At 38.8% G+C, this 22,131-nt stretch overlaps 1 protein-coding gene across 5 annotated transcripts in view; it reads right to left on the reverse strand.

Moving 5' to 3' along the window:
- Positions 1-7,750: 7,750 nt before the first annotated feature.
- PTPN13 (protein tyrosine phosphatase, non-receptor type 13) overlaps positions 7,751-22,131 on the reverse strand; it is a 117,840-nt gene continuing 103,459 nt past the window's right edge. For all 5 annotated transcript variants that reach the window (XM_027692787.1, XM_027692788.1, XM_027692786.1 and 2 more), the window contains 13 exons: positions 21,076-21,146; positions 19,640-19,701; positions 18,806-18,961; positions 18,307-18,484; positions 16,915-16,994; positions 15,661-15,716; positions 14,476-14,579; positions 13,067-13,215; positions 12,419-12,509; positions 11,409-11,746; positions 10,664-10,879; positions 9,617-9,679; positions 7,751-8,615 (listed from right to left, as the gene is read on the reverse strand). In XM_027692787.1, the coding sequence (XP_027548588.1) occupies positions 8,535-8,615; positions 9,617-9,679; positions 10,664-10,879; positions 11,409-11,746; positions 12,419-12,509; positions 13,067-13,215; positions 14,476-14,579; positions 15,661-15,716; positions 16,915-16,994; positions 18,307-18,484; positions 18,806-18,961; positions 19,640-19,701; positions 21,076-21,146 (1,645 nt within the window). In that variant the 3' untranslated portion in view covers positions 7,751-8,534. The remainder of the gene's footprint in view (positions 8,616-9,616; positions 9,680-10,663; positions 10,880-11,408; positions 11,747-12,418; positions 12,510-13,066; positions 13,216-14,475; positions 14,580-15,660; positions 15,717-16,914; positions 16,995-18,306; positions 18,485-18,805; positions 18,962-19,639; positions 19,702-21,075; positions 21,147-22,131) is intronic.

Consider the following 22,131-nt stretch of genomic DNA (forward strand, 5'->3'; position numbering starts at 1 on the left):
TAGCTGTGCTTCAGGAATTGTTTCCTTTAGGTTACGAGGTAAGATGATCAAACTGTGCTGATGGGAAGACTGGCAGTGCTCTAGGAACACTACTGGTGAGGAAATGCTTCCTGATAACCACTCACTCTCCTATTATCTGTAGCATCAGCATGATAATCTTTTCCACAGTAGAACTGGAAACGGTGCCTTTGTGTCACTATCCCAACAGCCAGCTTTAGGATCTACCAGGCAGTGTTACTGCTGCTTCAGAGCATTCAGCACTTGTTAAAGATATGGAGGGGATTAATGGGCTTGACCTTACTTTATCATTTCATTTAGTGTAAATGAAGATTTTTTTCATGCATGCATCAAAGAGATCCAGACCAGTTATTTTAATTACCAAGTCAGAGGTCACTGGTCTTTGAGACATCATTATTTGTTGTTAAAGAACTAACTTATAAAAAGCCTTGTCACATAGTAAGTCTGTACTGAACAACGCCAGAATCTAAAGACAGATTTGAACACAAGAAACTTGCAGCTTATATATTAGGAGTCAACAAAATGACAGCAGATAGACAGCATGGGAAAGCAACCAGACTACACACACCAGGCTGACAGTCCCTATTTTGAAAATACTGATGCCTGTGTGGCATCAGAACAAGGGTAAACTATAGAGATACAGACAAGGTGATGGGCTAGATAGGTCTGGCTTCAGATGGTCCTGACGTGACCATACATTATAGGCAGTCTTCCTTCTCTATCCCATGAAAGACCACGCAAGAGATTCAAGGAAATGCAAGAAAAGTTCTGCTGCACTTCCAAACACTTAACCACTCAAGGCCAGGATATTTTTAAACCCATAAATGTTTGACAAGAGAAAATTTATTTACTTGACAAGTGCCAAAGTAGCTGTGGAGAAAGTGACCCCCATTTTACAGTGCATAGTCAAGAACTCTCTTGCTTTATCCTCTAACCCTGTCCAGCTTCCAAAACACTACTGCAGGCTTCCTCAGCACATCAAATTTGGCTTACTCATCTCAAGGAGACAGAGAATTGTTATTCACAAAATGCTCAACACACTCGGCTCCAATTTCAGTGGACTTGGCCTGAAAGCTCAACACTGTTAGAGGTGGAACTGAAAATCAAGCTCCTTCACTGAAACTTTGACTTCCACCTGACCAGACTTAAAGGCAAGAACAATAACTTGAGGTGTTGACTGTTCTTCAGGAGTGATCTGCTCCTTGCAATGACAACTACAGCATGCACAGCTGAAGGCAGAGCTGCAGCTACAATCACAGACATCTGCAATACTGGGAAAATAGGAAATCTAACCCCCAGAACTCCTTAGCATACCTTCTTTAACTAAATCTGTATATTAAGGCAGGTTATTAACTATACATTCAGACTTAATTTTGCTGTTTGCAAAATAACCTTTCAATTTTGAAGAAAGCAGTGGCTGGAGCAAAGGCTTATCTCAGCACTCTGTGAGATCTAATAATAATAATGGCCAGTCTTCGCGAACGAAGATTTTGGGAAAGGTCTTTTTACCTTTCCAGCCTGCGCAATGGATTTTTTAGGTGAGACACAGCCTGCGCTGAACTGAGCCCACCCTTTAATCCTAAGGTTCATCTGCCGGGGCCAAGCAAGCTTGGACAATGGCAGTGAGGTCCTCAGGACGTAGGTTTGTTTAGAGTGTCCTTCTCATAGATGGATGGCCACACAGGGCTAACGGGCTCCATCTGCCCGGGGGACTGGCTGGGATTCGAACCTGGGTCGCAGAGGTGAGAGTCCTGCATGCTAACCACTAGGCCACCAGGGGTCCCCTCTGTGAGATCTACCCCATTATCAAAGGCACAAACAATGTTCTAGGAGTTGGAATGGACAACACACCTGCACAACACACAGGGATATTCTGCTGCTGTGAGCAGGGATTCCAGCAAGCCATACTTCCACTAGACTGAATAATCCACGTGGATTACAGACACTGTACCTGTTACCATGAGGGACAAAGGACTTCACTTTCCAGTGCCAGCACTCTGTCAGATTTTCTTTAACCAGTTCTCAGTTTGCCACATATGATATCCAAAGCATATTTGCTGTCACCAGTACTACTGCACAGACAATTCAATCATGGGAGTCCTGTATGGTTCTTTCATGTATGGTTTGTCATGTGTACAAGCAATTAACATACATGTGATATGAAAAGTGAAGGGAAACTACTAGTCTTCATCAAGTGCTTCAAAGGAACAACAGATTTCAAGGGCAGCAAACAGCACTGCTGCCTGAGGAAGATGGAAAGAACAGTGAAACTCAGATTGACAGCTGCTCAAAAGCAGCCCTTGCACAGCTGGACTCCATTGCACTGCAAGGTGCAAAATTGGCTCTGAAAGGTACTTGAATTTATTTAAATGACATACATAAAAAAATGGAAAATGGGAAATAAGTGTGGTCTGAGGTAACACTGAAAGTTTTTCAATGACCTAAAAGGAGAAACCACTTTCTGAGATGGTTTTTGTGCTTAGCTTTCGATGGGCTACCAGCGTTGGCCTACACAAGTTAGTTACAATTTCTGTCCCAACCTTCCCAGGGATTGAACAATCCTGTAATTCTGACTGACAATACCAAAACCATTACTGATGTTGGGGTACCAATGGGCAACAACGCAGAAGGCGCTGACAGAGAGAGTAATTCCTTGGGAAGGTGGTGCTGCAATTCTGAGTAACTTGGATAGAGTCATCACGAAAACCACTTGAACTTGTGTCTTGCCTGACTACAACAATCCTCTCTACAAATCCATTGCTGGATGAGGACCAGACAATACCAACTCCTATTCCGGATTCAGCACACTGTGAGGATATTTTGACTTTAACTGATTCTGCTGTCACTTTAGCACCAGACACTGGCAACAACTCATCAACAACCACTGGCCATTCAGCCCCACAGTGCTCAAATTTTAATGGCCAAGTTTTACTGGCAGAATCAGGTTGTCTCTCGTACCAGAGGTGCAGGTACCCATTTGACTTCCAATATTTGGACAGCAAAAGAAATCTCCCTGGCATCTCTCGGCATTGCTACGGCTACAACCAAACCCAGGGAGACAAATAATCCAGTACTGCTTTAAAATATCATGATCTCTGGCAAGGACAAAACACATAGAGACAACATGCTCCAAGTCATGATGGCCAGTGAGAATGAAATTAAAGAAACAAATGCAGTGGGCTATGGAGCATTTGGAAATTCAGTCACCAATGTCCACAGCAATACAAGACTGCCCACGATGGCTACCACCAGTTTTATCAGAACCTGGCATGAACTGGATGGATCAAGATGTGCATCTGCAGAGAACCTATACTGGCCAAAATTCCAGACACTGATGGACATTTTCATCCCAGCTCTAATGGGAGAATTTGGTCTTAAACATCCCCCTCCACAAATTCTCCTGAAAAACACACCAGTGCCCAGAAAAAGTGGCAGACTCACCATTGCCAAGCACAACACCTTAATCTGTCAATATTTCACTGGAGAGTCACTGTTGAAACTGTATGGTAACTACAGAAGGAATTTTTCAAAAGATGGAATCCAGAAATTTAGTTTACCTCCAGTTCCAATTCAGTGGCTGCACTCCAGTTTGTTTAGAACCACATGCCACTGGAACTTGTTATCCTACCAAACATTTATAACACTACTCTGTCTTTTCAGTATATCCAATATACTGTTTATTTGTATCAGTCACCTTTTGTCAGCATCTTCTTTCCCAGTGTTGACTTGGCCTTTTCTTCTCCAATGGCTAGTTCACTTGCAGGACTTTGCCCAGCCAGGTGAATGTCATTCACTGAATGAGTATTTGGTGAACACCTAATTATTCAGAGCCTTTGCTACACTGTCCTCTCAAAGCTGCTTAAACGGTGAGTAACATTTCCCTGAGTTTACCCTTCAGCTGGCCAAGATCAACTGCACTAAGAAGGCAGCACAGAACAGATTCTCCACTTCAGCTGTGCTAACATCCACAAACCACTTAATGTTTGCCCCTAGTATTGTCCTGACTTGACTATCAGTAGATGTCATAAATTCAAACTTGCATCCAGATGATGTTCACGAATGTTAGCAACTGCCTTCCATTAACAGAATTTGGCTCATAGGTTTCTTGCAGAAAAGACATCACAGACATCATGAGTATTAAAAGTGGGTTCACTTATGTGAGAAATACTGAGAAGACATATACCAGAAAGTTGCTAGCCTACACAAGGAGCCAAGCTGCTCTGTTTTCTCAGTGGAAGAGAAGTTGTTTTCTTGTTTGTTTTGGGTTTGCTTTTTGGTTTTTTTTTTAACATGGAGGAAGTCAGAAGCACTTTGTAAGCATTTTACCACCTGCAAGTCTGCCATTTTTGAACCCACAAAGCTTAATTAAAATTTTATTCGGCACTGTTAACAGTATGCACTACTTGCCCTGGCCCAACTATTATCTTCTGCCTTCATCTAAGAGGTTGGCAGGAGTGGGTATTACACTGGCCCGTGCCACATATGCAGAGTCACTACAGAACACCTTTGCCTACCATGTAGGTCACCACACAGAAAGAGCTGTCCAGATCCTAAGAATTCTCCCATGTCAGCTTTCATTGTCCTCCTACATCCTACCTCATCACAGAGACAGAAATTTTTTTGCAGCTGCAGAAATCACCTGAAGACCCAAGAGAATGGGCCTCTGTTTGGGCTTGTGCCATCAGAGGAAGATGTACGTGCTTTACCAGGAATACAGGCCCAGTTACGACACTCCACTGCTTCCGTTTCACTTAAAGGAGATATTGAAATCTTTTCCTAGCACCTTTCAGGATCCTCCTGCAAAACACTGGACACGTGGTAAACGAAAGCATTCCCCACACAATCGTTCTTTCAATCATTCTGGAATTCTTGTTTTCCCCAGATAGCTAGTTTTAGAAGGACTTAAATCGTAAGGAAAGAGGCTGCTTAAAAGTATTCAAGGAACAGTAATGAACCCTCAAAACAGTTTCCAAGGAGCAACTGGAATTCCTCCTTCGTAGATTGTTGCCCTTCTCTTGCATAGCCAAAGACCAGCAAGGAAAAAAAAGTATGATAAACTACTAATGGCACGGGACTGCTTATGTGGCAAAGCTTATATGCTTCTGTCAGCTAATTCTGGCTGGAAGAACAAAAGGATCCTTTCTCTCTTGGGTTAACACATGGGGTCATTTCTTTAATTAGAACCATAATGAATTATATATCAGTTTTTTCCCTAGTCTGGTAAACTTCCTGCTAAAAATCAGATACCTATAAAAAGGAAAATCCCTCTCAGCTGGAGCACGTCCTGGATGCTTACTCAGCAAGGCATCACAGTTCTAAAAAAGAGCCACTCAAGATCTTATTCCCACTGCAAACCATATAGTCAGCATACCAAGAAAGCACACAGCACTTTTTCCATTCAAAGAACTAGGCTTCTCAGTCATTTTACTTCTCATTTCTTCAAAGATGTTAGGTAATCTAATCCTTTAGAGAAAAAAAAGAGAAAAAGATAAACATTGGTACATATTTCCAAACAGATTTCCCATAGAAACCAAATTTAAGCAATTACACTGTATAAGGACATCCATTTTCTTGTAATGAGTTTTTGTGGGGTCCATTTCAACCAACCTGACCACATCAAGCAAAACAGATGGGAAGTTCCACCTGCTTAGCAGAAAACAGACCACCTTCCAGTGCCCCGTGTCTCAAGTCGTAGACCAGAGAACATTCAATGTTTATTAGATATCCAGCTCCTAAGCGTTGAGACAAAAGCCCAAAGAAATTCAGACCACTTCGCAAGAGAGGCCAATGCCACCTTTCACCACACGTGCCTGACTTCCTTGGACCCATCTATTTTATCATAAAGAAAAGGGTAATCAGGAATTCAGCCAAGAAAACTTCAGTGTAGGAACTCTATATTATTCCTGTTTGACCTTGTTCTCAGCTGCATACTGATGCTACTGGGAAGGATGATTTTGGATGGAAAGAAATGGGTTAAAGAGATTGAAGGCAGATATAGAAGAACTACATTTATCACTTTTTTTTCCAAAGTTGGTATGCTCCACAAGATCCCCAGTTTCTTAAAAATGATTAAAATAGTAAGTGAGTAGGGGTAGCTGGGTTTCCCAGATGGGCATCTGGGGCTGGGGGTTGTGATTCAGTACAATACCAAAATATCAGTAGGGTGAATAGACAGGTCTATTTATTCCCTAATTATGTCTTTTTATTCATATTCCAAGGGTAATCATCTGGGAAACTGAAAGGGAGGTGTTTGGTATGTGTATGTCTCTTCTTTTTGTATGTCTTTTTTTTTTTTTTTGTGCTTCTGTGTGTGTGTCCCTTTTCTGAGAATGGGGAAGTTAGCTCAAGTTAATCATCCTCTTCTTTTCTGTGCATCCATCATTAAAAGGAAATTCAGTATAATGCCCCATACCACAAATCATCATATTTGTAAGGACAAGCAGCAAATCCTGGAACTTTTTATGATTTGTGTTTCCCATACACTGTAATCTGATGCAAATTGTTTGTGCTGTACTTGGCTTCATGTAGCAGACTATACAAAAATCTGTTCCCATTTCTACATTATTTGGCATGTATCTCAAAACATTTAAAAGAAGAATTCAACTGCCTTAACCATATTTGCTAGTTACCATAACATTTTTTTTTTGTTTCTAAAAACCAGACATGCCCAAATCCTCTGAACTCGCTATTTATGTTAAAACAACAGCAGCAGTGTATCAACTAACTGCCTTTACTCACTTTGCCTGTTGACAACCGCAGTCCTGAAAAATCTTCTGCCTTTAATTTAAAGCTCCTTCATATAAGTGTACTGTCAACACCTGGTCAATTTGCCTCTGCTTCTACCTACGCAGAAATAATTTTCCTTCCTCAAACTATGTGCTCTGAAAAACACACAATTTTGCTGTTATGCTGAAGGGAATAAAAAACGCAGTATTACTCTGACAAGTGAAAAAGGCTCTTTTCCTTTTTTAAGTCATACTATTGCTAGCTAGAATACCATTAACCAAGTAAGACAGTGGTTGTTTCAGTTTTGGGACACTGGAACACTATCTTGAAGAGTCAAAACCTTGGATAACCACAGGCCTCTGAACCTTATTTCCACTACTTCAATGCAGAATGCTGTTAAATTAGTACTCTTACACCCTTCCTGACAGCACAGGTCAAAAGCTTCTGTTCTGGTAAGGGTTGCTGGGACAGGAATAATGCTCAAACTCAAGGCTGCTATGTTGGCTGATGGCAGTTATTCACCATCCAAAGTTCCCACAGAACCTAAAATGACATTTTCCTTTCAGAAAACTTTGGACTGTTTACAGTATCACTAAACCAGTGAGCTACTTAGAACCACCATCCTGCCTCCCACCTCAAACCTTGTCGCTGTAAGCAGAGTAGATTACATTATTGTAATCATTGTAATCATGTAATCATGTCAGATCATTGCTGTCATGCAAACAAGTACAAACATCCCTCCAAAAAAGTGAAATGGTCTCAATGCCCAGGTAGGCTGAAAAACAAGGAGGGAAGGAAAACATCCTCTTCCTTTCACCATAGTGGGGAAACTCTCCAGAAAGGAACCCACAGTTCTGTGATTTTTCAAATGCATACTGAAAATTTACAATGTGCGCAGACCCTTTTGTTGCACATGTCTTAAGAAGGGCAGCCACCACAATGAATGATGCCATGTAAGGCCAAGAAAAATCAGTCACAAAGACACAAAAATACCCAGACCCACTGATCAGTGTACATTAGGTATATTATTTATTTACAGAGTGGAGATGCCTAATCAGTTATAAGGTTAGACACCCAGTCATTCAGCCTCTTTTTTGTAAAAGTATATAAATATATACATGAAATTCTATGAAGTAAACATTATTAACTGTGATACAGTTAACATTCACTACTATCCTTATGCTAACAGGCATCTCTTGAAGCTTAAATGCTGATTTCAAGATACCCTCTATAAAACAGCTGTAATTGTACTAAAAGGGCAAAAAATCTGTGCCATATACAAGCTTTCAAAGGGAGACTAGTAAAATGTCTTTGTAATAAAGTTTGCCAGGATAAAAATACTGCTTCATCCCTCCCACTCCCCTGCTCTGTAAGAAAAAAATACCCCAAAACAGTTGCAGAACTGCAGGAAGTACTATAAGATTACTTTTTTTTCTTCTTGAATTCTTTTTTAAATTAAAACATTTTTATTTTTATTTATTTATTGTATTTTATGACATATTATAAGGAAGCTGCAAAAAAAATGCAGCTTTATTAAATATTGTTATACAAAAATCTCACATATGTGTCTATGTGTCCATGCGGCTGAAGACATCAGTGGTATTGTATGAGCTATCCCTTTCCCTTGTAATTATATACCTTAATTGGAATGATGGAGAGACTTTACAGAAAAGACATTTGACAGCAACTGAAGAAAGGGACTAGAAAACTATTGGCAGAACAAATAAAACACTTGAGAGCTTCTCGACCTCCTTGCTTCCTTATTTTATGAGCACTTCTGCTTCAGTATTTTATTTGTCTCTCTGTTGTTCTTCATGTTGGAGATGATTCAGGACATAAAGGATAACTTGATAGCAGAAAATGTACTGATCCTGCAAGGGAAATTACAGAAATGTGAAAAATGCCTGCACCACCCAAGTGCTCTCACGTGCACTTCACAGTTGTACAGCACCTGATTTCAATACTTATTCTACTATTAAATAATAATAACAATAATAATAAACAACCCCCCCACACCCCCCACACAAAGAAAACAAAAAATCCCTAACAAACAAAAAGGCCACAGTGGAAAAATATTCAACCTCAACTTAAAACAAATACAGATACTTCTCTGCCACTAAAGATATATTTTTATATGGGACATTTATCCTCCTTTCATACCAAAAACACCTAAAGGAGAGTAAGTACCTAAGTAGAAATGAAGACAGGAAGTGAATTTCAATGTCTTGCCAACTAATACAGAATGCCATCAATGCCAACTAATACAGAAGTCAGACAGTGCAACTTATCTTAATCTCAGTGATATAGATGTTTTGGGCTGTGAGGTGGGGATGGGGCTGATAATTTAGTGGTTTAATTTCAGGGTTTTTTTTAAACTATGACTTCATAATTCCTTCATATTCAAAGAAAAACTGTAGATTTTAACAAGACTTCGTGATGACCATCTCTAATGTAAAGTTAGTTAGTTCTAGATCTAGATTTTTCTTAAAAGATTCATTTAACTTCTGGTTGAATATCTCCCCAAAGTAGATTTCAAGACATCTCTGGTAGTATCGGTGATTCATAGCAGCTACAGTTAGGCCTTCTCTTCAGTTTGTAATGCAATTTTTAGCCATAAAAGGTCAGCTATAAAACACATGCTTTTGAAGATGAAAACTTGCTATTATTTTTTTTTAAACACAGATCAAAACAGTACAGCATGTTAAAAATGGCTTGTGTTTGTAACTGTTAAATACATACTGCTATTCATGGGATTTAATTCCTGTGGCACAAAGGTTGCATAAGAGTGCAAGAAGACAATCACTGTGTGCATCACAGGAAGTTCTCTGGCTTGTCAGCTGGTTTAGTGTGTACCTGGGGAAGCCAGACTCACCTCTGTCTGAACCATTCCATGTCTCTGCAGACGCATCGTGCGCACCAGGTCCGAGATGTCAAACTACCAAAACAAGCAGCAAGTTAAGAACTCAAAAAAGACATACATGCATAGAAAAGAAACATTCCCAGCATCAAGCCAAGGAATAGAACCAGGTGCATTAGTAGTGAAACAAATGATTCACCGTAGCCTACGCCTGTTTGGTAGAAAACCAGCATGTGCTGTCTCTGGGCAATCTGGATGTGGCCCTCCTACATCAGACACCATCCTTCTCTTGTTTTCTTTTTCTGTGCACAGGTCCTCTTGCTTACTCTTATTGGGAGCTGAGTGTGCAGAAAATTGAGCCCCTTGGTCCAACCTAACAAAACTCTTTTTATTTCCCCAGATCTATAAAGTACTAGACATTTAGAGGGTACTTAGGAATCCCACTGAGCTAAGCATGACCGTAGCTCATCTTCTCTACAAGTTCACCAGAAGATTTGCTACACCAGGCTGCTGAAGGACAGAAACATAAGGAAGCTGGCACCCTCCTGTGGATCATCCTAGAAAGCATATCCCTGGTTGTGCTGGAGAAGTTAATTTACATACCCTCATCTGAGATGTTCATAGTACACTGAGTTTTTGATTCAGTTGCCTAAACAGATACTCTGGTTGTCTTCTAGCTGTCCTAAAACAGTCCATGGATCTCTGACTGACTGAGCGCCACAGTGCTCAGACCCAGTGCTATTTAACATGACAGTTCCACTGAGTACACACATGCAGGTAAGGCAGGTGTTTTAACTTTTCCATTAATTGCCAAAGCCACTTAAGATCCCCTGAGCTAACCCAAGGACCAGTGGATATAAGAGCTCTTCTCCCCTGGGGTCACCAATGAAGAAACATTTCATAGGTACTGCTGCTTTACACCCTGCTTTATGACAGATTAACACATGTCCAGTGTGCTACTGCCAAAAGCATGGCATATTCTTTAAGCAAATGAACAGCTTCAATGGAACATACTTCCTACAGGTCAAAAGCACAACTGAGCCCATCCTCTTGGATACTCACATCGAGGTCTCTGCTGATTAAGCCCAGAACAACATCTATACAAATAAGGGTCCCCGATCGCCCGATCCCTGCACTGCAGTGAGTTATAATGGGTCCCGACTTGTGGACGTGCCGCATGTAAGAGATGAAAGTCAGCAGGTCATCTGGCTGAGAAGGGGTGTCGTGGTCAGGCCAGGCGATGAAGTTCAGGTGGGAAATGTGCCGTACTTCACCCGTCTGAGGTTCAAAAACAACAACAACAACGACATGTAACACATGGCAAGAATAAAAAGAAAAGAGAAAGTTCCCAAAGAAAAATCTCAGAAGAAGGGGATTGGCCCAAAGAAGATGTTCTGTAATTCAATAAGAAAAGAGAAACAATGAGCTAAACTGAAAATAACTAGCAAGTAATTTAATAGTATAACATTCACTGTGCAGACTGAGCTGATCACACAGAGGAATCAACCAGCCAGACTGAATTATTAGTGAATTTCATATCCCTATATACGTTTCTGCGGCCAAACAAAGCCAAAATTTAGAGTCTCATTAGCAAATGAAATCATCTCCTTGCCCAACTAAAAGGTCACACAGTAGCACAAGCTGCAATAAAGAAGCGTTGCCCAGTCATGCTCACTGGGCAAAGAGAAGCCCTGTTTGAACTCTTGATGTAGACAAGGCAGGTGAAAGCAGGCAAGCCAGAGGTATAATGATAAATATGCCAACACCCAGAAAAAAACTCTAAGCATGCAGAATTAGATTCACTTACCTGAATCTCTTCAAGCTCCAGCACTCTAATGATAAAGCCCTTCAGCTGCTGATGTCTCACAAGAGCAAGGCGTAGTCTATCAGTTATCATGGTGGTTTTATTGAGGACATCTGGCCAGTAACGCTGACATTTTATCTTTTCTCCTTCAACCTCCTGAGTCATCATGGCAATCACAGTACAGTTTTGTTCCCAAACCATTTGCCAGAAATCTGCTACAGTAGTAGGAAGAGGTCCTTGGCATGCAATGTAAATGAACTCCTCATTCCCCACCGGCATGCGAATGAAGCTGGCATTGATGTATCCACCTTCAATCCCAAGAGGTACTCTAGTGGTGTCATCTGCAATTCCCACACAACAAAAAGACCTCATGTTACGTGTGCACATAATTAGACCTTCACACAATAGAGATGTGAGCTTTACACACTCACATAGTACTTATCTCCACAGATGCTTCCACAGATCTTACTTAAAAAAATAAATCACTTAAATACTTGATTTAGGATACTAATCAGTACCTTGAATAAAGAAGACATCTAGAGGAGAAATACAAATCAGCAGACAAGTAGGATGCATGATTTGAACTGCAGTACCTCTGAAAAACTGAGGTTAATATTTCTCATTCAGAACTAATCTTTGTCAGTTCTTATTTCTTGACACATCTCACACCTAACAATATTTTATGGCAGGAATTTTAATGACAGTAGTATACATGTCTGGTTTTCCAATTTTACATGGGTAAAGCTGAAAAAATCTTATCTGGTTCCCTATGTATACATCACTTAAGACACAGGATCTGCTGAAACAACAGAAAAGTCTGTGAATATCTATCCCTAACTACTACAATACAATAATATATTATTCACTGATCTCAAACTGCTTTATAAATGCTTGCTTTAATTTTTTCCCTACTAGGATTGAGAATCAAATCATCCCACTTCTGATCTAATCCATCTGACCATACAGGTGGTAACAGAATATCAACAGTGAACTTCAGATTAGTTAGGACTTACAAGGAAGTATGTTTTTATATCTGTTCTTTTTCCTGTTCTCCTTTGCTTGACCTATCAAACACTGATCCAGAGGTTTTAACTCCTGAAGGTTCTGTAAAGAAGAAATTACATGTGCATTAGGAAAACACTGAACAGTAACAAGTGTTAAGAGGAATTATATGATGAAGTCATTAACAAATAGAATTGTTAAAAATCAAATCCTAATGTGGAGATGCACAATAATGCAGTTGTAAGAAAATGAAACAAAACAAAACAAAACCCCCACCTACTATACAGTAAATATTTTATCTCATTCTCCCAAAAGAAAGATCATATAACATGGCTGACTTAAGACTTTGGAAAGCCTGGTTTCATGTTCAGCAGCTAGATTTCACAGCCTTTGTCTATGCCTGTTAACATCATATTCATTTGGCAACTTACCAGAACCAAGAATGATGTAAACATACTTCTGAATTGAACTGAATTCAAACTAATCTTATCTCTCAGCAGCTAGTGGGGGGAAGGGAGAGAAGTCTTTGGTGTTAATTCTTTTCATCCCTTTTGAGCTGCCAATTAAAGAGCTGTGGTATTCAATGCAGTGATGATCCAGCCATTTTATTCTTGTTTCATACAGGAAAAAAGAACTTTAAAGGACAAGCAGTTACTCACTTCAATCTCCTTAGAAGGGACTCCCTGTTCCAGCAATCCACGCAACATCCTGATCACTGACTTCAATTTGGCTCCTGAGTACTTGCCTCCAGGGAGCACATTCACAGTTGGGAGTGCAGAGATCTCTTCGTTCGTCACTAGAGGGAAATCTAGCAGAAGAACAAGACTGATTGCTATAAATATAAATAAATATCTAAAACTAGGGAAACAAGCCATAGTGCAATGCTGGATTTGCATGTTACTGTTCACCACTGCACTACAAATGCCTCCATACACCTGAGAGAACATACTTCTCAGTTTCAGAGGCAAAACCAAATTAACTAACAAAACCAGTATGACACAAAATCAGCTCTGGTGAATCCAGGAACCAAAAGGAGTTTTTTCCTGAAATTCCAATAAATACATTGAAACAAACTTTAAATACATTTTAAATCTAAGTTCTTAAAAAATTGATGAATGCACACAGGCATGAATTCAGAACTCTCCACTTAAGACAGTACAGCCTGTAACTTAGTTTTCAGCACTTATACTCAACATGTATGTAAGACATCTCCCGGTTATCACTTGAAAGACAACTTTTTTCCAATACAGCTTGCCTTCCATCAGGCCTTCAGTGCTTCTCTGAAGAACAAAAAAATATCCCTGGCATTGTAATTCAAAGTGTCCAAAATCTACTGACAGGCTCCCCAGGGAAGTGGTCACAGCACCAAGCCTGACAGAGTTCAAGAAGCATTTGGACAATACTCTCAGGCACATGGTGTGAATCTTGGGGATGGTCCTGTGCAGTGCCAGGAGCTTGACTCAATGATCCTTGTGGGTCCCTTCAACTCAGCATATTCTGTGATTCTGTGACTTTGTCTGAAGTATTCCATGGATTATCCTTTTTTTTTTAAATGAATGCAAATGGCTGCTGTATACGAATTTCAGGAACTGACATTTCTAATGCCATCTCAAAAAAGTGAAGACTAGAGTCTTCCAAACATATCAAACAGTGTAGAGTTACACTGCCACATTGAGCAGCAGTAGAGGAATGACAGTCAAGACGAAGAAAAAATATTGCCTCATTTGAGCATGGAGTAGTTGGTATGTGAAGCATCAATCTGATCACAGTCAAATATCTATATTGTTACCACTTTTGTCAAATAGATACCAAGGAAGAAAGCATCTCAGCTGGTTCCAACTCTTTTACAACTACAGATGCAAAGTTGCTAATACTTGCTCCCATTAACTCTCATACATTTATTACCCAAAGCTGTAGAGATCTTTTCCAGGTGGCCACTGAGCTGTTTGAATTCTCATTATACCTGCCTTTACACCCTCAAAACAATATCCAAAACACCTTAATATTCACTTCCATCTATTTAATGTGATCCTCAGTTTTCTATTGATTATTTGCAAAATCTTCTTGCCTTTATTTACACGTTCCTGGCTGACTGATTCAATGGGCAGTTCATCACTTCCCCACGTGATTTCATCATCATCTGCTTGGCTCAAGGAGGGTTGTGGAGGAGTTCTGTAAGAGAACAAAGTACAGAAGTAAAAAAGAACACCTAGAAATAACTAACACATTTGCAATCTAGTAAAAAAAGTCTCCAGAAAGTAAATTATAGCTACAAGTATTTCTGGACTGGACCCATACAAGTGATCTCAAAAACCTAACTTTTTTTTTTTTTTTTTTTTTAAATATCCTCAGAGGGGACCTAAAAAAAGTAACAGTGGAAAAAGAGTTGGGAATACATGACTCTAGTAATAACTTTTCAAAGGCTAAGCAATTAAATAGCATCCAATAACAGATTTTTATCATTCATATAATTCAGTACCTACACACCAGAACATCTATTTTCAATTGGAAGTTTTCTAGCTTTGTTGAAGATGGTGATAAACATATTAAGCATTTGAGGTCATAATGTCACTGGTTGTGCTAAGTCTTAATCCAAAACTTCCCACAAAGTTAAAAACATAGAAGCATAAAAACTTTGACTAAAATTTCACTCAGACTAAAGACTAAAATTATTTCACAAAGAAAAACAATCTTGGAAATTCATACAGTTCAAAGTGGCTCAAAGGGACAAAGAGTAACTTGGCCAGGTATATCCTCAGTAGCCCATGTAAAATAAATAAGCCCCAGGCACCCAATGGGAACCAGTGGAAGTATACAGGTGAGTTACAGTGCTCTAAAACCAGAAGAAGTAACACTAATGAAGCTTATACAGATTTGAACTGAAGACAACATTGTTTGAATGTTTTCTTCACATACAAGTACCAAATAGTTATTACAATGCAAATTATGTTATTTGGAGGCATCTGAACACAGTCCAGTGGTTTGCTATAACCACGTATCAAAGGAACAAGTAAAACTAGGGCATAGTAAACCACAAAGCTGAATAGTATTCAGGCAAATTATAACCTTTCAAATAAGGAATAGACAGAGAAAATTCAACAAGACATTGCACAGATATTTTACTAGGTTTGTTTTGGGGTTGGTTTGTTGTTTTTTTTGTTGTTGCTGTTTTTCTCTTATTATAACATATTCCACTTCTGAGTTTCAGACTCCATAGGTTTGCTTTCAAGCAACACAGGAACAGAAATCTTACCTTTCTGGCACAGCTTTTGCTTCACAATAGTCTTCACAACCATTTACATGTGTTGGCTAGTGGAAGAAATATTTCAAAACACATTAAAGGACATAGTTACAACATTCACCCAGTGCAAACTTTAAACAATTAACAATTACATGGACTATTTCTGAAGGGTACTAAGTTCAAAGCAGCACATAATGAAAGACTTTCCTCTTTTAGACATCTCATTAACCCAAAATAACAGAGGACAAGAACATTAAGCACTTGGAAAAATACTGTGCTGTAACAAGGCCAAAAAACTATGTTAAAATCAATCCTGACTCACAGCAGCATTAGAGTCATCTAAGTTAGAGTCATCTAACTTGACTTTTTGGTTTTAACACTTAAAAACCCTTAATGAGATAAGTTTGATAGTGAAAACTGCCTCCTGTCAAGCTACAATTCCTATACAGAACAGAACAGGGCTTGACCTCTAAATGACACATACTCCCATGTGCACCTGCCTCAACAGACATGAAGACTCAAAAGAGAAGGCAGTATTTCCATCTTTCTTTCAAGAAAAACGCCATTAAAAAAATTATATTTCTTAGGCCAACTTGCAAGTTTCCACTGCCATACTCGGAGAGTTTTACTCGTGGCTCTCCTAGAGCACACTGACACACAGCCAGATTCCTGATTTGATTTTCAGCTCTACTAACTGGACAGAAAGCTGCAGCAGCGAGGATATGCTGGATAGACAGAGTTCTGCTGATTTGAAACATGAGACAAAATCTAGGCATCTAGCGATTGATGTAAAACAGGACACACAATACTGTAGGGTAAACCACACATAGAAGCTATTCAAGCTAATGAACTTATCCTAGCAAAAAACAGTAGAAGAAATTTCAAATATATGTTTTGGATAGTGAAATTTACACAGCATTCATTGTGACTGCTTCCCTTCTTTGAGCAGGAATCAATGAAATCTTAGATTAAATGCCTGAAGTAACATTAACAAGGTGATTTATTACCATTCTTTTTGAAAAAAAAAGTTGCCTGACTTTATATGATAGCATAAAATAACTATATGCTTTGTTCTTTTATATAGTTAATTTATGACAATCATTTGCTATTTAAATAATAAATGTTTGTACACCATTTAAAGCTACTACTGACAATGATGTTCTCATTTAAAAGACATTTAAAGTTATTTCCAGTAAGGAAAATAAATTCAAAGGGTGTCTGAGAAACCAAAATCGGCAAATGTCTGACAGCTTCTTGCCATCCTACCTCTGAAAAATCTTCAGGTAAAGATGACCCATCACAGTCTGTGTCTTCAGACTTATCTTCTGTCACCTTTCCATTCATCTCTATTGAACAAGAAAATCTGGAGATGCAGCATAAACATACCAAAAGATGCCCAGGAGCCACTCCCTCACATATGTGAATTCTGTTAACACCTCTCTGGCACTACACAGGAAATACAGGTGCCAGAATAACCAAGAAACATTTTTTAAGTCCCTTTGCTACAAGCATGTTGGAAAAGAGCTCTTACTGTACAGGATAATCAGATTTTAGGCTCCTTTATTTTATAACTGGAACAGCTTTCATGGTATGTGAGGCTCTTTGCACAGCTAACAGAATATCTGTGTCACAGCATAAACGGATGGACAGGCTGGTACTACTAAGTTATCATATTCTCATGTCAACAGTTTTTCTGCAATTCAGTTACTTTTGGACCAGGAGTAGATCTAAATCAGGATTCTACTCGCTCTTTGTTTTAACAAAACCTAATTAGGATGTGCCAGATAAAATTTGACTTCTATCTGTCTACTATGGTAGCACCCCGCTGCTGTATCTTATGGATTCAATTCATCTCCAGTTGCAAAGGAGAGATGCCAGCTACAAGAAATTGGGTGCTGGAGCTCCAGTGATATTCCTCAGCTGGCACAGCCAGAACCTCAGTAATCCCGGATTTCCAATCTAATAACCAATGACAATAACCCAATGATCTTGAGGTGCATCAAAAGTGCTGAAATAATTATAATTTTGGAAGGTGTATCTTGAGTTTTGGAAGAAATCTTTACAGAAGTAGCAAGCATCTCACTTGAATTTTTGGAGCATGCATACATAGGGTGATACCACAAAGGAACTACAAATCCTACTCCTCACTAAATTTAATAACAAGTGGAGTTGAGGACATGGAATGAAGGAAGAGAAAGGTGTACAGACAGAAGTAGGTACTGAAATAAACCCCAGTCTTTCTAAAAGAGACAAAGCAGGTTGGAAAATTGCTTGGTTTTGAGAGATCTCAAATTTCTAAGTTGTGCAACCTGCTATCAAAGAAATGTTAAAATGCTTCAGCATTCCAACACAACTACAGCTGCAGGACCAGGTATCTAAACAATATGAATTTCACTCAAGAGATAAGAATGCCAGAATGGGATTCATTTTCCCAGACTGCTTAAAGTAAAATCCAACCAGATTTATCAAACCAGAACCCGATTAATTAAGCTGCATCTGAATCAGCAACTATTTGTCTGTGTTCAACTTGGGAAACTTTCAGTTCACACATCAATTCAGTGTCAGCTCTCCCTCTTGACAAATCAACTACTTACTTGGCACCTTCTTTCAAAAAGTGTTTTGCTTTTAATGATATGCTTTTTTAATGGCTCATGTTACCTGGCAGATGATCTTCTGATGCAGCCTTCTTGAGATGCAGAAGACTCTGAGCATCTGAATTTGCATTATTACGATTTAAGAGGTTCTGAGCTTCCTCATCTACAACATCCAACAGATATTGGACAACTTCATTGTGATCATCCTCATCGTAATACTCATCATCTGGAATCTCTGTTCCGGAAGAAAAATAGTACAAAATTACAAGTTTTCCCAATATAGGATGTCTTGGGGGAAAAAAAATTAAAAGGGCAGACACCATGGCATTATCTCTAGATGTTGTCATGGCTTGCCTTCATTTCTCTCTAACACAGAATCCATTTTCCATAAATCTACTTTCAACATCAACTAATCCTCTAAAGCAAAGCACACAACTTGGAGATGATCTTCCAGAATTGACTGCCAGCCCAACATTGACTTATTTCAGCGTATTCAACAATGCCGTGATTCTCTTGTACACTAAAGACAAAATAATGCTGTCCCCACCTCACCTTCTCTTACCTGATTTGTCCATGTGCTTAGAAAAATCTGATATCTGATTGGTAAATCCTAGGGAAGGTGCATCTCCTGATCCTGAGAGGTTCATTAGTCCCTTTGTGTGATGGATATTGTTTTCTGTATTTCCCTGAGAAGGTCCTAGGATGCCATTGCCATTTATCTAAGAAAGCAAAGAACAGTTCAAACTAGTTCTTAAAGGGTCTGGCAGTTTGTTGAAGCAGAAACCAACCATTAAAAAGTTCTCTTCTCAGCAACAAAACAATATAATATGAATCAGGGTTTATCTGAGATAGCTGGGTGATGGGTGGGAAGCTTTTAGGTGTGTTAAAATTTGATATGAAAAGAGCGAATAAAAAGATTTTAAAGTACTATGAGAAAAAAAATACACGTTGATGAAGAAGCAGCTTCTACAAGAGAGCACAAAGTAGTATTTAACATTATTATGACCTCTACAAAACATATGCAGGCTTCAATACTTTTGGTCCCACAACACAGCATTTCTCAGAAAAAACGAGGGTGAAAAAGAAAACCACCCAGCAAATGTAACATGCATGCATCTGCATAAACTGTGGGCTGAATGGAGTTTTCTGGACCATAGCCTTGCATCCTTCTCATATTACCACTTGTCTTTCAATGAAGGTGTTCCAAAGAAAGAGTAGATTAATTCAAAAAACTTGCATATTTATTACAATCACTGCTTATTCGTATCAACTGACAATAGTGGGTTTGCATACTTTGATTAATGGATTGTTAAATTTATTAATTAATTTTTTAAAAGTGTGTAAAGCAGATCCTTTGCTCTGGTTAATGATAACAGGCACAACAGAGGAATAGTTACCTTGGGCCCGTAAGCATCACTTGTCTTTATTGTTTTATCACAGGGATCACCACAGGAACAGCCTAAACAAAAATGGGTAAAAAACAACAACCTCACAGCAATTTTTCACAGAAACTACATTAGTTCCAATCAATTATTTTATGAAAGAAACAAGGTATTTAATATTATGTTATGACATGAGTAGCATTTCTGCCTGCCTGGTTTCTGGGCACTGCCAAACATACATCTGATTGGCTATACTCCATAATGCTTTTTGAATGTTATATTTAATGGGATCAGAAAGCCTGAATGCTAATACAAGTAAGCAACTCCAGGCAAAGAGAAATGTTGATAAATAGTTTAATGAAGTACAGTGGAAACATGCACCTTTGGGAACAGGGTTGATTCCCTTTCCCTTGAAATGTACAAAATACAACCCCACTATGACCTGTCAATGACTACATTTTTTTAAAAAAACCATCATCTGACATCTGGATCTTTGTTCAAAGGTACCATTCCCTTCTTGGTAAAGAAAAGAGTGACATTATTATGTCAGAGACCACTGCCTACCCCAGAGGTACCATTACTAGTATTACAAATGAGACCAAGTGGAAGCAGTAGATATATACCCAGTCACTAGTGAAGTTCTGGATCTTCATATACTTTATGCTCTTATGAATGAAGGAACTGGTAGATGAAATAAATGAGGACTGAGAGTAACCTTACATCTTGTCATGACCTACAGATGACAAGTCATCTACAGGAAGGGGGTTTTAAGTGGGATCTTTCAAGATTTGGTTATAGGATTTGATCCTAATGAATATCTTGACTACGCTTATTGAAACAAAATGAGTAGCACGCTTGGAAAATATGGGGACAACACTACTGTTAGAGTTGCAATAATTTCATTAGGTGAGATCAGTACTCCAAGTTATCAAGATACACAAAAGGAAGCACGGAAAACAAGACTACAACGAATCAAGTCAAATGCTAAGGGCCACATTTCAAAGAAAAAGTAAATGCTTGAGATGGTAAATAACTGCATAAGCAGTTGCTCTGCACAGAAATGCAGGTAGTAAAGGACCCTGAGTCTAAGAAAGTGAACAAGGAACTTGAAGCCCTTTCCAATGGAACAAATTGGTATTTTTATGCCTGAACAGAGGAAGAAACATCAACATCATCATTATTATTAATAACAGTTATAATAATAAACTGATTATTTTTTTAACTCCTTGAAAGACTTAGGTTTGATACTAGAGAGAGGTTTTAAACTACATGAGAAATGGAATCATAAAGAGACTATTGTTGGATCTCTTTTCATGCAGCTTTTAAAAGAAAGATCAAGTAAACAGCTGATCACAGTAAGTTGGACTAGGATAGTATCTTAAGGCCCGTAGCAGTTCCTTCATTTTTATAACATGCATTTCACTTGCAATGAGTAAGAACAGAAATCTTACCATTAGCTTTCACTGGCCATGGATTTGAGTTTTCAGGGCTTTTGGATTTTGGGAGCACTGCATGACCATCTCTAAGAAAAGAAATATTTACAGAAATCTTTATTAAAAATAAATAAATAAATCACGGTAATCATCCCATATTGATGTAAATAGTACTATCAGTAAAACTGCTAATCATGCTTTCTATTATAACAGTTTTGGAATACTTAAGATATTCAATGACAAGAGATTAAGCAGTGATAGCTAGGTAATTTCCTACTTCAGGGAGCACTAAAGAGTTCATAAGAATTGGACTTTCCTTCTAGATTCTGACAAAAAGATTCAACCTTGCAGCCTCAGGATTTTGCAACTCATTCCCTTTCTGGGATAAAACACAGTGGGAAGGAGAAAGGGAGAGAAGAAGCAAAGAACAGCAGGCATGGCTGGAAGACTTAAAAAAAAAATGAAGTAAATGTTTAAGTTTTAGGTAAATATTAAAACAGTGTAATGTAGAGAGTTTTTTTACACTGTTGCCATAAAAGAACAGCAGGGGTCAGTGAAAACACAGTGGCACACTAGGAGCTGTACCACAGGGTTTTGACATTCATCAGTGTGCTGGGACAACCATGTGACAGCAGAACTATTTAAGCACAAACCAACATTTTATCTCATTTTTATGATTACAGAAATCTCAGTAGCAGCTTTAAGAAAAAGGAGTATTTGTATAACCATTTTCATATTTTGAAAATGGTATTTTCATAGAATCATTAAGGTTGGAAGAGTACTCCAAGATCATCAAGGCCAACCTTTGACTGAACACCACCTTGTCAACTAAACCATTGCACTAAGTACCATGTCCAGTCGTTTTTTGAATGCTTTCAGGAATGGTGACTCCACCACCTCCCTGGGCAGTCCATTCCAATGTTTAACCACCTTTTCAGTGAAAAAATTCTTCCTGATGTCCAACCTGATCTCCTCTGGCACAGCTTGAGGCCATTTCCTTGCGTCCTGTCGCTAGCTTCCTGGGAGAAGAGGCCAATCCCCACCGCTATAACCTCCTTTCAGGTAGTTGTAGAT

This window comes from Neopelma chrysocephalum, unplaced genomic scaffold (genome assembly GCF_003984885.1).
Source record: "Neopelma chrysocephalum unplaced genomic scaffold, ASM398488v2 Primary Assembly neopelma1_88, whole genome shotgun sequence".
In the NCBI taxonomy this organism is placed as follows: Eukaryota; Metazoa; Chordata; class Aves; order Passeriformes; family Pipridae; genus Neopelma; species Neopelma chrysocephalum.